Source organism: Heterodontus francisci, chromosome 2 (genome assembly GCF_036365525.1).
Source record: "Heterodontus francisci isolate sHetFra1 chromosome 2, sHetFra1.hap1, whole genome shotgun sequence".
NCBI classification, from domain to species: domain Eukaryota; kingdom Metazoa; phylum Chordata; class Chondrichthyes; order Heterodontiformes; family Heterodontidae; genus Heterodontus; species Heterodontus francisci.
The window spans coordinates 164,719,453-164,735,760 of NC_090372.1; the positions used below are offsets into that span (position 1 = coordinate 164,719,453).

Here is a 16,308-nt window from a genome sequence, read left to right on the forward strand (position 1 = left end):
ATTGAAGAAGTGGGTGGTGGTGTTTACACTTTAAAGTACAACCCAACCAAAGGATTTCTTGAATAATGTCAGCTACTGCAGACTTCACATTTAGCCCTGTGAATAGGCCTTACCATGTGGATTGAAAAACAGGATAGCAAAGCTATGGCAGAGGAAGAGTGTGAAAATAGCAGAGAAGAATTAACTGCTGAACCAGCTATGCAGCAAGGAAAACTGGTGCAGCAGGCACTAATTCAAAATGCCAGGCAATGAGTGCCACAGCGAAACCATTTCTTAAAGCTGCACACCATCTGTAAAATAACTGTACCCATTTATGATTCACTCTTATATCTACTCCTCAAATCAATATGGTTCTTACATGTCAGCTTTCATAGTTTACTAAGGATGCAGTACATGCAATTGTACTTAACATGCACTTAACAAATAGGACCTACTACCGAACTATGGCATGGATAGGTTGGGGACTCAAATGTGTTACCGTTCCAAACTCACATATAGGTCAATCAGAAATTTTTCTAATTTAAATACCATCATCCCAGTGCTACTTCAGCTGGTACGTAGGTACATAGTTGCAATTCATAGCTGGTTATCAGGATTATTACTTCTTCTGTTTCATTGGTTGACCTGTTATGCAGGACTTAAAGCACACATTTTAGTCCAGCTCCAGAAACGTATAGTGGGGAAGGAGTTAACCGATATATGTAGTGATTCTCAAAAAACTAGCTAGTCCCTAGTACACAACCAACAATTTCTAAGCTTATGATATTTTAAATGAAATTGAACAATCATTAGCTTTCTTCAACGGTAATATTTTGTATAGCAGGAAATTCCATTGAAAATTATTTTCTGGAATCTTAGAGATTTCTCAGTACGAGTGCCTTACAGATGCCATGCGCTTCTGGTGTGCTGCATCTGTCAGGATGCAATGTTTTTTCCTCCCACGAGCCCTTTGTGTGGCCCAGGAGCTCCAGTCACAGGCCTGCTCCCCTCGTTGAGCTGCATCCCTAAATGTATGGATGGAAATCCAAATGCAGGTTTGCAGATATATTCTGGGCCACCAAGGTCGTGAAGAGCTGTAGCCAGAAAGAAGGCTTTGAGTGCTTGAAATCAGTGCAGGGAATTGGTGGGGTGGGGTTGGAGGTGGGGTTAGGTGGGTGGCGAGCTGTGGTGGGTTCCATAATTTATGCTACTACATCTTCGGCCTGTCCCTGAGGTCAATGCAGACCCTTTGTTATATTAGGGGCCAGGAGCAGTCCCCAGCACAAAACATTCTTAAGGAACCCCTATGCTGGGGCATTCAATGAGCATACTGGAGAAAGAGTGAAATGGGAAGGTTGGAATGCCTCCTCCAGTCTTACTAAAGTACCACTGCTGGGCCTATACTCTCTACAGATGCAGATACATCAGGCTGAATTTTATATTGGCAATGGTGGTCCCGGCGATGGTCCGGGAAGTTGGGGGATGACCCCGCCTTGGCCTTCAATCGGGTTCCCAGCTGAATTCAACAGTGGGCAGCCAATTAACTGCCTACTGTTGGGTCGCTGTCCCTTTAAGGGACAAGACCCCGCCCCGGGTTCAGCCAGCCAATCGGAGGCCAGCAGCTCAGCGGTACCAAGCAGCGCTACCGGGAGCGGTGGCTAATGCTGGTACTGCGGGAGACCTGGAGCAGCGAACATGGACAAGGCTGCAGGACCGAGGTAAGTGGGGTTGGGTTTGCCAGGGCCTGCCTGTCTGGATGTGGTGGTGGGGGGGGGAGGGGTTGTTGGTGAGAGTGGGGCAGGGTCTTCCCCCGAGTGCAGCCATTGCTGCTGGGGGTGGGGGGCCCTCCGTGGGTCATGGATTGTCCTCAGAGGAGGTACCTCCCATTGACCTCGCTAGGAGGCTACCAGGTTTCACCTAGCAGTGTCTCCATGCAGCAGTGGGCCCCTCCGATGTTGGCTAAATGCCAGTGTAGGTGGGAGGCAGCCTTTAAGTGGCCCTTAATTAGCCTCCCAACAGACTTCCCATCTGCCATGGTGTCTGCTGCGGACAAAATGACATGGGGGCAGGAAAGGTTGGGCATCTCGCCTGACGTCACCCCAGGCCATTTTTTGTGGCCCCCACCCCTGCCTCCCAGCCCAACTTCAAGGACTAAATAAAATCCAGCCCACTTACGCAGGTAAGTGAAGCCCGAGGAAATCCCAGGGCAGTGCAGTTAGGAATGAGACCTGATGTATCACATCTAAACTCTATTTTCCCATTCTCTGTACCAGTGGGTGCCAGTTCCCCAGATTCTGGATACAGGAAGATCTACTCTTCAGGATATTCTGTATGTTTGGAATCCCATTCCTCAGTTAACAAAAAACAATGTTTTTGTATTTATTGCAGTGTCCACTGATGAGCTGTGGCTTGGAATGAATGATCTTAAGATGCAGATGTTGTTTGAATGGACAGATGGATCCCCAGTGACGTTTACTGCCTGGTTGCATCACGAACCAAGTCATTTTGATAATAAGCGAGAGGACTGTGTCATGATGAGGACAAAGGTTATTACAAAATTTATTTATTTTGCAAATTATGACAAAAGTGTTTTTGCATGTGTCATAGTCATAGAGTTATACAACACAGAAACAGGCCCTTCGGCCCATCGTGTCCGTGCCGGCCTTACAACACCCAACTATTCTAATCCCATATTCCTGCACTTGGCCCGTAGCCCTGTATGCAATGGCATTTCAAGTGCTCATCTAAATACTTCTTAATTGTTGTGAGGGTTCCTGCCTCCACCACCTCTTCAGGCAGTGCGTTCCAGATTCCAACCACCTGCTGGGTGAAAAAATGTTTCCTCAAATCTGCCTTAAACCTCCTGCCCCTTACCCTAAATCTATGCCCCCGGTTCTTGACCCCTCTGCTAAGGGAAAAAGTTTCCTCCTCGCTAACCTATCAATGCCCCTCATAATCTTGTACACCTCAATCATGTCCCTCCTCAGACTTCTCTGCTGTAAGGAAAACAACCCTAGCCTTTTCAGTCTCTCTTCATAGCTGAATGCTCCAGCAACATCCTGGTGAATCTCCTCTGCACCCTCTCCAGTGCAATCAAGTCCTCCCTATAGTGTGGTGCCCATAACTGTACACAGTACTCCAGCTGTGGCCTAACTATAGCATTTTATATATCTCCATCATAACTTCCCTGCTCTTATATTCTATGTTTCGGCTAATAAAGGCAAGTATCCCATATGCCTTTCTAACCACCTTATCTACCTGTGTTGCTGCCTTCAGTGATCTATGGACAAGTATACCAAGGTCCTTCTGACTTTCTGTACTTCCTAGGGTCCTACTATCCATTGTATATTCCGTTGCCTTGTTAGTCCTCCCAAAATGCATTACCTCACACTTTTCAGGATTAAATTCCATTTGCCACGGCTCCGCCCATTTTACCAGCCCATCTATATCTCCCTCTATATTTCCTCCTCACTATTTACAACACTTCCAATTTCCATGTCATCTGCGAACTTACTGATCATACCTCCTATATTCATGTCTAAATCATTAATGTACAGTACAAACAGCAAGAGTCCCAGCACCGATCCCTGTGGTACACTTTTGGTCACAGGCTTCCAGTCGCAAAAACAGCCCTCTACCATTACTCTCTGCTTCCTGCCACTAAGCCAATTTTGGATCCAATTTGCCAAATTGCCCTGGATCCCTTCTTAACCAATCTCCCATGCGGGACCTAATCAAAAGCCTTACTGAAATCCATGTATACTACATCTACTGCTTTACCCTCCTCGACACATCTCGTCACCTCCTTGAAAAATTCAATCAAGTTAGTTAGACACAATCTCCCACTGACAAAGCCATGCTGACTATCCCTGTTTAATCCCTGCCACTCCAAGTGGAGATTAATCCTGTCGCCCAGAAATTTTTCCAATATTTTCCCAACCACTGATGTTAGACTCACTGGTGTATAATTATTTGGTTTATCCCTACTACCCTTCTTGAATAATGGTACCACATTCGCTGTCTTCCAGTCCTCTGGTACCTCTCCTGTGGCCAGAAAGGATTTGAAAATTTGTGTCAAAGCCCCTGCTATCTCCTCCCTTGCCTCACATAACAGCTTGGGATACATCTCATCTGGGCTTGAGGATTTATCCACTTTTAAGCCCGCGAAAACAGTTAATATTTCCTCCCTTTTAAAACTACTATGTTCAAGTGTATCACAATCCCCCTGCTTGATCTCTACACCTACATCGTCCTTCTCCATAGTGAACACCGTTGAAAAGTAATCATTTCAAACCTCACTTATGTCATCCGGCTCCACACAAAGATTGCTACTAATGGGCCCTACTCTTTTCCTGGTTATCCTCTTACCTTTAATGTACTTATAAAACGCCTTTATCTTGCCTGCCAGTGTTTTTTCATGCCCCCTCTTCGCTCTCCTAATTACTTTTTTAAGTGCCACCCTACACTTTCTATACTCCTCTAGTACCTCCGCTGTTTTCAGCGCTTGGGATCTGCCGTAAGCCTCCTTTTTTTTCCTGATCCAATTCTCTATATCCTTTGACATCAAGGGTTCCCTGGGCCTGTTAGTCCTACCCTTCACCTTAACGGGTACATGTTGGCTCTGAACTCTCACTATTTCCTCTTTGAATGACTCCCACTGATGTGATGTTGACTTTCCTATAAGTAGCTGCTCCCAATCCACTTTGGCCAGATCCTGTTTTATCATATTGAAATCGGCCTTCCCCCAATTCAGTACTTTTATTTCTGGTCCATCTTTGTCCTTTTCCATAACTACCTTAAAGCTTATAGAGTTATGGTCACTCTCCCTGAAATGCTCCCCCACTGTCACTTCTACCACTTGACCAGCTTCATTCCCTAGGATTAGGTCCAGTACTGCCCCTTCCCTTGTAGGACTTTCTACATACTGGCTCAAAAAGCTCTCCTGTATGCATTTTAAGAATTCCGCCCCTTTTAAGCTTTTTGCACTAAGGCTATCCCAGTTAATATTGGGGAAGTTGAAATCCCCTACTATTATTACCCTATTATTTTTACACCTCTCAGAGATTTGTCGATGCATAATAAGTGGACATTTTTTTAAGAAACTGTGATGAAGGGCAAAGGTGCATCGTACAGCACCCCATCAAGGTTAAAAAAAAATTGGACATGGGAAGAGATGAATTCCTAAATAGTGGTTAGTTGATGCTAAGCTTAGGTTTGAAAAAGACTGGTTTAGAAGCAATTTAAAAGGGAAGGTAAGACACCATTCATTTCAAGTGGGACTCTGGCTGCCCAATTAGCAGTGATTGCTTTTCAATTCAAGTGCCTTGGATTATCTTCCAAATCAGTTGAAAGCTCCCATTAAAATCAGTGGACCTATTCTAAGACACAATGGACCTGAATTTTCTTAGGGGTTCTACGAAACTCATGCCATAACTCCAGCAGAATCTACTTGAAAACATCAGAGACCCAATACTGCTAGGTTCTTGCCATTTCTCGGGTAGCCTTGGAAGGGGTGGAATGTCCACACACCCTCTGCCAGGCAAATGATGTCAGTTGGCGGGCAGGATGCAAAAATCTTTACACTGCATGTACCTGCTTTTTCAGCTCGGTCAGGACCTGGTATAGGACTGGAGGCCAGTATGCCAATGAGAGAAAGCCTCCACATGGGCAGATGTGAGTCCTTTGGGGAAGGGTCAACAACAACAACACAACTTATATTTATATAGTGCTTTTAATGTAAATAAACGTCCCAAGGCACTTCACAGGAGCGTTATAAAACAAAGTATGACACTGAGCCTTAAAAGGGGATATTAGGTCGATGACCAAAAGCTTGGTCAAAGGGGTAGGTTTTAAGGATTGTCTTAACGGAGGAAAGTGAGGTGGAGAGGCAAAGAGCTGGAGGGAGGGAATTCCAGAGCTTGGGACCGAGGCAACTGAAGGTGCACCCACTAATTGTAGAGTGATTAAATCAGGGATGCTCAAGAGGCCAGAATGAGAGGAGCGCAGATATCTTGAAGGATTGTGGGGCTGGAGGAGATTACAGAGATAGGGAGGAGCGTGGCCCTGGAGGGATTTGAAAACAAGGATGAGAATGTTAAAATCAAGACTTTGCTTGACCGGGAGCCAATGTAGGTCAGAGAGCACATAGCTGATAGGAGAAGGAGACAGTGTGAGTTAAGACACGGGCAGCAGAGTTTTGGATGACCTCAAGTTTATGGAGAGTAAAATGTTTTTTTTTATTCGTTCATGGGATGTGGGCGTTGCTAGCTAGGCCAGCATTTGTTGTCCATCCCTAATTGCCCTTGAACTGAGTGGCTTGCTAGGCCATTTCAGAGGACAGTTAAGGGTCAACCACATTACTGTGGGTCTGGAGTCACATCTAGGCCAGACCGGGTGAGGATGGCAGAATTCCTTCCCTAAAGGACATTAGTGAACCAGATAGGCTTTTACATCAATTGACATTAGTTTCATTGTTGCCATTCGAAAAGCTTTTTAATTCCAGATTTATTAATTGAGTTCAAATTTCACCATCTGCCATGGTGGGATTCAAATCCATGTCCCCAAAGCATTAGCCTGGGGGGGTGGGGTGGTCTGGATTACTAGTCCAGTGACACTACCACTCTGCCACAGTCTCCCCCCATAGTGCAGGAGACCAGCCAACTGTACATTGGAATAGTCAAGTCTAAAGATAAAGTGGCATGAATGAAGGTTTCAGCAACAGATAGGCTGAGACAGGGGTGAAATCAGGCGATGTTGCCGAGGTGGAAATAGACAGTCTTAGTGATGACACGAATATGAGGTCAGAAGCTCATCTTGGGGTCAAATGTGACACCAAGATTGCAAATAGACTGGCTTAATTTCATACTGTTGGAGTCAGTAGCTAGGGAACAGTGTTTGGAGCGGGGACCGAAAACAATGGTTTCAATCTCCCAATATTTAATTGGAGAAAATTTCTTCTCATCCAGTATTAGATGTCAGTTAAGCAGTCTGGTAATTTAGCAACAGTGGAGCAGTCGAGAGAAGTGGTGGTGAGGTAGAGCTGAATGTTGTCGGCATGCATGGAAAACTTTCATGCTTTCACATGATGTTGCCGGGGTGCAGCATGAAGACAAGAAATAGGAGGGTTCCAATGATAGATCCTTGGGGGACATTAGCGGTAACAGTGCGGGAGCAGGAAAAGAAGACATTGCAGGTGATTGGCTGGCTATGATTAGATAGATAAAAATGGAACTAGGTGTGAGCAGTCCCACACAGCTAGGCAACAGTGGAAAGGCGTTGGAGGAGGATGGTGTGATCAACCATGTCAAAGGCTGCAGACAGGTCAAGAATGTTGAGGAGGGAAAATTTACTGTTGTCATAGATGTTATTTGTGATTTTGGTAAGAGCTGTTTTCAGTACTGTGGAGGGGCGGAAACCTAATTAGTCTCAAACATGATCTTTGCCAGAGTGGTGGCCTAAGGCCCCCAAGACCAGAGAATATCATTTAAAAGTGGTGATTGGGCCCCTTACACAACAGGCCAACACTGGGAACATGGGGCAAATGGGTGCTGAAGACATTTCTGCATTGCACCACCAGCAGAATGCAAATTAGGTTCCCTCCCGTTGACCCCAAAAGCTATGGTAAGGCCAACAATTGCTGAGATTACAGACAACAAATTTTTGAGGCCTAAAGGACCTCTTCCATAAGCTACATCAGACCAGAAGTAGAGGATAATTCCAAAATGGAGGGTCTCCATTATGACTAACAATGTTAAAAAGACAAGTCCAAAGGCATTGTGTCTTAATGCGCGGAGCATTCGCGATAAGGTAGATGAAGTAACAGTGCAAATAGATACAAATGGTTATGATATAGTAGTGATTACAGAGACATGGCTGCAAGGTGACCAAGGATGGGAACTAACATCAAGGGATATTCAATATTTAGAAAGGACAGGCAAAAAGGGAAAGGAGGAGGGGTAGCATTGTTAGCTAAGGAGAAAATCAATGCAAGAGTGAGGAAGGATATTGGCTCGGAAAATCATGATGTGGAATCTGTATGTGTGGAGCTAAGAAACACCAAGGGGCAGAAAATGTTGGTGGGTGTTGTCTATAGGCCTCCAAAAATGTAGTGGAGATGTAAGGGATGGCACTAAACAGGAAATTAGAAACACATGCAATAAGGGTACAACTGTAATCATGGGTAATTTTAATCTACATATAGATTGGTCAAACCAAATTTACAATAATACTGTGGAGGAGGATTTCCTGGAGTGTGTACATGATGGTTGTTTAAATCAATGCGTTGAGGAACCAACTAGAGAACAAGATGAAGGGTCACTGACCCGAAACGTTAACTCTGCTTCTCTTTCCACAGATGCTGCCAGACCTGCTGAGTGATTCCAGCATTTCTTGTTTTTATTATATTAGAGAACAAGCTATCCTAGACTGGTTATTGTGCAATGAGAAAGGATTAATTAACAATCTTGTTGTGTGGGGTCCCTTGGGGAGGAGCGACCATAACATGATAGAATTCTTCATTAAGATGGAGAGTGAAGTAGTTGAATACGAAACTAGGGTCCTGAATCTAAATAAAGGAAACTACGAAGGTATGAGGCATGAGTTGGCTATAGTCAGCACGGTTTTGTGAAAGGTAGGTCGTGCCTCACAAACCTTATTGAGTTTTTCGAGAAGGTGACCAAACAGGTGGATGAGGGTAAAGCCGTGGATGTGGTGTATATGGATTTCAGTAAGGCGTTTGATAAGGTTCCCCACGGTAGGCTATTGCAGAAAATACGCAAGTATGGGGTTGAAGGTGATTTAGAGCTTTGGATCAGAAATTGGCTAGCTGAAAGAAGACAGAGGGTGGTGGTTGATGGCAAATGCTCATCCTGGAGTTTAGTTACTAGTGGTGTACCGCAAGGTTCTGTTTTGGGGCCACTGCTGTTTGTCATTTTTATAAACGACCTGGATGAGGGTGTAGAAGGGTGGGTTAGTAAATTTGCGGATGACACGAAGGTCGGTGGAGTTGTGGATAGTGTCGAAGGGTGTTGTAGGGTACAGAGGGACATAGATAGGCTGCAGAGCTGGGCTGAGAGATGGCAAATGGAGTTTAATGCGGAGAAGTGTGAGGTGATTCACTTTGGAAGGAGTAACAGCAATGCAGAGTACTGGGCTAATGGGAAGATTCTTGGTAGTGTAGATGAGCAGAGAGATCTTGGTATCCAGGTACATAAATCCCTGAAAGTTGCTACCCAGGTTAATAGGGCTGTTAAGAAGGCATATGGTGTGTTAGCCTTTATTAGTAGGGGGATCGTGTTTCAGAGCCACGGGGTCATGATGCAGCTGTACAAAACTCTGGTGAGGCCGCACCTGGAGTATTGCGTGCAGTTCTGGTCACCGCATTATAGGAAGGATGTCGAAGCTTTGGAGAGGGTGCAGAGGAGATTTACTAGGATGTTGCCTGGTATGGAAGGAAGGTCTTACGAGGAAAGGCTGAGGGACTTGGGGTTGTTTTCGTTAGAGAGAAGGAGGAGGAGAGGTGACTTAATAGAGACATACAAGATAATCAGAGGGTTAGATAGGGTGGATAGTGAGAGTCTTTTTCCTCGGATGAGGATGGCAAACACGAGGGGACATAGCTTTAAGTTGAGGGGTGAAAGATATAGGACAGATGTCAGAGGTAGTTTCTTTACGCAGAGAGTAGTAGGGGCGTGGAACGCCCTGCCTGCAACAGTAGTAGACTCGCCAACTTTAAGGGCATTTAAGTGGTCATTGGATAGACATATGGATGTAAATGGAATAGTGTAGGTCAGATGATCGGCGCAACATCGAGGGCCGAAGGGCCTGTACTGCGCTGTAATATTCTAATTCTAATTCTAATTCTATAGTAGATTGGGGAACTTTACTAAAAGGGTTGACGGTGGATAGACAATGGATAATATTAAAGAATGTGTGCATGGATTACAACAATTATTCATTCCTGTCTGGCACAAAAATAAAACCAGAAAAGTGGCTCAACCATGGCTTACAAAAGAAGTTAGGGATAGTATTAGATCCAAAGAGGAGGCATAAAATTGCCAGAAAAAGCAGCAAATCTGAGGATTGGGAGCAGTTTAGAATTCAGCAAAGAAGGACAAAGAGGTTGATTAAGTAGGGGAAAATAGAGTATGAAAGTAAACTTGCGGGGAACATAAAAACTGACTGTAAAAGCTTCTACAAATATGTGAAGAGAAAAAGATTAGTGAAGACAAATGTAGGTCTCTTACAGTCAGAAACGGGGGAAATTATAATGGGGAACAAAGAAATGGCAGAACAATTAAACACATACTTTGGTTCTCTCTTCACAAAGGAGGACACAATAACCTCCCAGAAATGTTAGGGAACCAAGGATCTAATGAGAGGGACGAACTGAAGGAAATCAGTATTAGTGAAAAAATAGTGCGAGGGAAATTATTGGGGTTAAAGGCTGACAAATCCCCAGGGCCTGATAATCTACATCCCAGAATATTGGAAATAGTGGATGCATTGGTGGTCATCTTCCCAAATTCTATAGATTCTGGAGCAGTTTCTACAGATTGGAGGGTGGCAAATGTAACCCCACTATTTAAAAAAGGAGGGAGAGAAAAAACAGGGAATTATAGACCAGTTAGCCTTACATCAGTAGTGGGGAAAATGCTAGAGTCGATTATAAAGGATGTGTTAGCAGAACACCTGGAAAGCATAAACGGGATGGGAAAAGGTCAGCATGGGTTTATGAAAGGGAAATCATGCTTAACAAATCTACCGGAGTTTTTTGAGGATGAAACTAGTAGAATAGATAAGGGAGAACCAGTGGATGTGGTGTATTTGGATTTTCAAAAGGCTTTTGATAAGGTCCCACATAAGAGGTTAGTGTGCAAAAATAAAGCACATGGGATTAGGGGTGATATACTGGCATGGATTGAGAATTAGTTGACAGACAGGAAACAGAGAGTAGGAATAAACAGGTCTTTTTCCGGGTGGCAGGTAGTGACTAGTGGGGTACTGCAGGGATCAGTGCTTGGGCTCCAGCTATTTACAATATATATTAATGATTTGGGTGAGGGAACTAAATGTACCATTTTCAAGTTTGCAGATGACATAAAGCTGGGGGGGAATGTGAGTTGTGAGGAGGATGCAAAGAGGCTCCAATGTGATTTGGACAAGTTGGGTGAGTGGGCAAATGCATGGCATATGCAGTATAACGTGGATAAATGTGAGGTTATCCACTTTGGTTGTAAAAACAGAAAAGCAGATTATTATCTGAATGGTGATAGATTGGGAAAGGGGGAGGTCCAGCAAGACCTGTATGTCCTTGTATACCAGTTGCTGAAAGCAAGCATTCAGGTGCAGCAAACAATTAGGAAGGCGAATGGTATGTTGGCCTTCATTGCAAGAGGATTTGAGTACAGGAGCAAGGATGTCTTACTACAGTTATATAGGACCTTGGTGCGACCATATCTGGAGCATTGTGTGCAGTTTTGGTCTCCCTGTCTGAGGAAGGATATTCTTGCCATGAAGGGAGTGCAAAGATTTGCTCGGCTGATTCCTGGGATGGCAGGATTGATGTATGAGGAGAGATTGGGTCGACTAGGCCTATATTCACTAGAGTTTAGAAGAATCAGAGCGGATCTCATAGAAACCGATAAAATTCTAACAGGACTAGACAGGCTAGATGCAGGGAGGATGTTCCCGATGGCTGGGGAGTCCAGAACCAGGGGTCACAGTCTCAGGATACGGGGTATGCCATTTAGAATTGAGATGAGGAGAAATTTCTTCACTCAGAGGGTGGTGAACCTGTGGAATTCTCTACCGCAGAAGGCAGTGGAGGCCAAATCACTAAATATATTCAAGAAGGAGACAGATATACTTCTTAATGCCAAAGGGATCACGGAATATTGGGAGAAAGCGGGAACAGGGTACTGAGTTAGACGATCAGCCATGATCTTTTTTGAATGGTGGAGCAGGGCCAAAGGGCCGAATGGCCTACTCCTGCTCTGATTTTCTATGTTTCCATGTTTCCAGTAGGCTTGGAAGATAGTATTAAAACAGGATGTCTGTTGAGGATAGAATCATAGAATGGTTACAGCACAGAAGGAGGCCATTTGGCCCATCGTGTCTATGCCAGCTCTCTGCTGGAGCAACTCACCTAGTCCCACTTTCCTGCCTTTTCCCCGTAGCCCTGCAAATTTTTTAACTTCAGATAATTATAAAATTCTCTTTTGTAGGCCTTGATTGAATCTGCCTCCACCATACTCCCAAGCAGTGCATTCCAGCTACTAACCTGATGTTGCCATTGCTTCTTTTGCCAATGACCTTAAATCGGTGTCCTCTGGTTCTGGATCCTTCCTCCAGTGGGAATAAGCTTCTCCTTATATTCTCTTTCCAGACCCCTCATGATTTTGAATGCCTCTATCAAATCTCCTCTTAATCTTCTCTTCTCCAAGGAGAACAGACCCAGCTTCGCCATCCTTTTTTTTATTCCTTCATGAGATGTGAGCACCGCCGACAACACCAGCATTAGTTGCCCATCCCTAATTGCCCTTGAGAATGCAACTGAAGTTCCTCATCCCTGGAACCATTCTTGTGAATCTTTTCTGCATCCTCTCTAATGCCTTAACATCCTTCCTGAAGTATGGTGCCCGGAACTGGACACAATACTCCAGTTAAGGCTAAACCAATGTTTTATACAGCTTTATCATAACTTTGCTGGTTTTTTTGCTTTATGCCCCTGTTTATAAAGTCCAGGATCATTTATGTCTTATTAATCGCTTTCTCAACCTGCCCTGGAGCCTTCAATGATTTGTGCACATATACCCCCATGTCCCTCTGCTCCTGAACCCCCTTTATAATTGTACCCTTTAAGTTATATTGCCTCTCCTTGTTCTTCCTACCGAAATGAATCAATTAACACTTTTCTGCATTAAATTTCATCTGCCACTTTTCTGCCGATTCCACCATCCTATCTATGTCCTCTTGAAGTTTATCACTATTCTCCTCACATTTCACAATATTTCCAAGTTTTGTGCCATCCACAAATTTTGAAATTATGCCCAGTACACCCAAATCTAGGTCGTTAGTATATATAAAGACAAACAGGAGTCCTAACACTGACCCCTAGGGAACCCCACTACATACCTTCCTCCAGTCTGAAAAAAAATGGTTAACAACTATCCTCTCAGCCAAAGACATACTTGACCTCGTCCTCACCAGTCTACCTGTCGCAGATGCATCTGGTCATAACAGTATTGGTAGGAGTGAGCACAGCACAGTCCTTGTGGAGACAAGGTCCCACCTTCACATTGAGAGTACAGTCCATCGTGCTAAATGAGGCACTGTGGGCCATCAGCAGCAGCGGAATTGTATTCAACCACAATCTGTAAACTCATGTCCCGCCATATGTCCCCACTCTACCATTACCATTAAGCCGAGGGACCAACTCTAGATCAATGAAGAGTGCAGGAGGACATGCCAGGAGCAGCACCAGGCACACCTCAAATCAAGGTTTTGAGTCTGGTGAAGCTACAACACAGGACTACTTGCATGCCAAACAGCAGAAGCAGCATGCAATAGACAGAGCTAAGTGATCTCACAACCAAAGGATCAGATCTAAGCTCTGCAGTCCTGCCACATCCAGTCGTGAATGGTGGTGGACAATTAAACAACAGATAGGAGGAGGAGGCTCCACAAATATCCAATCCTCAGCAATGAAGGCCCCAGCACATCAGTGCAAAAGATAAGGCTGAAACATTGGTATCCATCAGCCAGAAGTACCAAGTGGATGATCCATCTCGGCCTCCTTCCCAGCATCACGTATGCCAGTCTTCAGCCAATCTGATTCACTTCACGTGTAATGAAGAAACGGCTGAAGGCACTGGACACTGCAAGGGCTATGGGCCCTGCCAATATTCAGGCAATAGTACTGAAGATTTGTGCTCTAGAACTAGCCATGCCCCTAGCCAAGCTGTTCCAGTACTGCGACAACACTGGTATTTACCCGGCAATATGAAAAATTGTCCAGGTATGTCCCATGTACAAAAGCAGGACAAATCCAACCCAGCCAACGACCATGCTGTCAGTCTACTCTTGATCATCAGAAAAATGATAGAAGGGGTCATCGACAGTGCTATCAAGCGGCACTTTCTTAGCAATAATCCGCTCATTGATGCTCAGTTTGGGTTCCGCCAGGATCACACAGCTTCTGACCTCATTCCAGCCTTGGTACAAACATGGACAGAAGAGCTGAACTCGAGAGGTGAGGTGAGAGTGACAGCCCTCAACATCAAAGCAGCATTTGACCGAGTATGGCATCAAAGAGCCCAAGCAAAACTGGAGTCAATGGGAATGAGGGGAAAACTCTCCACTGGTTGGAGTCATACCTAGCACAAAGGAAGATGGTTGTGGTTTTTTTTTGTTTTATTCATTCATGGGATGGGGGCATCACTGGCTATGCCGGCATTTACTGCCCATCCCTAATTGCCCTTGAGAAGGTGGTGGTGAGCTGCCTTCTTGAACCGCTGCAGTGCATGTGAGGTAGGTACACCCACAGTGCTGTTAGGAAGGGAGTTCCAGGATTTCGATCCAGCAACAGTGAAGGAACAGCGATATAGTTCCAAGTCAGGATGGTGTGTGACTTGGTCGGGAACTTGCAGGTGGTGATGTTCCCATGCATCTGCTGCTCTTGTCCTTCGAGGTGGTAGACGTCGCGGGTTTGGAAGGTGCTGTCGAAGGAGCCTTGGTGCGTTGCTGCAGTGCATCTTGTAGATGATACACACTGCTGCCACTGTGTGTCAGTGGTGGAGGGAGTGAATGTTTGTGGATGGGGTGCCAATCAAGCGGGTTGCTTTGTCCTGGATGATGTCGAGCTTCTTGAGTGTTGTTGGAGCTGCACCCATCCAGGCAAGTGGAGAGTATTCCATCACACTCCTGACTTGTGCTTTGTAGATGGTGGATAGGTTTTGGGGAGTCAGGAGGTGAGTTACTCTGACCTGCTCTTGCAGCCACGGTATTTATATGGCTACTCCAATTCAGTTTCTGGTCAATAGTAGCCCCTAGGATGTTGATAGTGGGGGATTCAGCGATGGTATTGCCATTGAATGTCAAGGGGAGATGGTTAGATTCTCTCTTGTTGGAGATGGTCATTGCCTGGCACTTGTGTGGTGCAAATGTTACTTGCCACTTATCAGCCCAAGCCTGGATATTGTCCAAGTCTTGCTGCATTTCTACATGGACTGATTCAGTTTTTGAGGAGCTGCGAATGGTGCTGAACATTGTGCAATCATCAGCGAACATCCCCACTTCTGACCTTATGATTGAAGGAAGGTCATTGATGAAGCAACTGAAGATGGTTGGGCCTAGGACACTACCCTGAGGAACTCCTGCAGTGATGTCCTGGAGCTGAAATGATTGACCTCCAACAACCACAGCCATCTTCCTTTGCGCTAGGTATGACTCTAACCAGCAGAGAGTTTTCCCCTGATTCCCATTGACTTCAGTTTTGCTAGGGCTCCTTGATGCCACACTCGGTCAAATGCTGCCTTGATGTCAAGGGCAGTCACTGTCACCTCACCTCTTGAGTTCAGCTCTTCTGTCCATGTTTAAACCAAGGCTGTAATGAGGTGAGGTACTGAGTGGCCCTGTCGGAACCCAAACTGGATATCACTGAGCAGGTTATTGATAAGCAAATGCTGCTTGATGGCACTGTTGATGACACCTTCCATCACTTTACTGATGATTGAGAGTGGACTGATGGGGCAGTAATTGGCTGGGTTGGACGTGTCCTGCTTTGTGTGTACAGGACATACCTGGGTAATTTTCCACATTGCCAGGTAGAGGCCAGTGTTGTAGCTATACTGCTTGGCTTGGCTAGGGGCGCGGCAAGTTCTGGAACACAGGTCTTCAGTACTATTGCCGGAATATTGTCAGGACCCATAGCCTTTGCAGTATCCAATGCCTTCAGTTGTTTCTTGATATAAAACGGAGTGAATCGAATTGGCTGAAGTCTGGCATTTGTAATGCTGGGGACTTCAGGAGGGGGCCGAGATGGATCATCAACTCGGCACTTCTGGCTGAAGATTGTTGCAAATACTTCAGCCTTATCTTTTGCACTGATGTGCTGGGCTCCCCCACCATTGAGGATAGGGATATTTGTGGAGCTACCTCCTCCAGTTAGTTGTTTAATCATCCACAACCATTCACGGCTGGATGTGGCAGGACTGCAGAGCTTAGATCTGATCCGTTGGTTATGGGATCGCTTAGCTCTGTCTATTGCATGCTGCCTATGCAGTTTGGCATGCAAGTAGTCCTGGGTTGTAGCTTCACCAGGTTGACACC

At 45.2% G+C, this 16,308-nt stretch overlaps 1 protein-coding gene across 1 annotated transcript in view; it reads left to right on the top strand.

Annotated features, from left to right (window-relative positions):
- mrc1a (mannose receptor, C type 1a) overlaps positions 1-16,308 on the top strand; it is a 212,880-nt gene that overhangs the window by 86,801 nt on the left and 109,771 nt on the right. Inside the window, exon 8 of the mRNA XM_068013390.1 lies at positions 2,368-2,525. Coding sequence (XP_067869491.1) covers positions 2,368-2,525 — 158 coding nt within the window. The remainder of the gene's footprint in view (positions 1-2,367; positions 2,526-16,308) is intronic.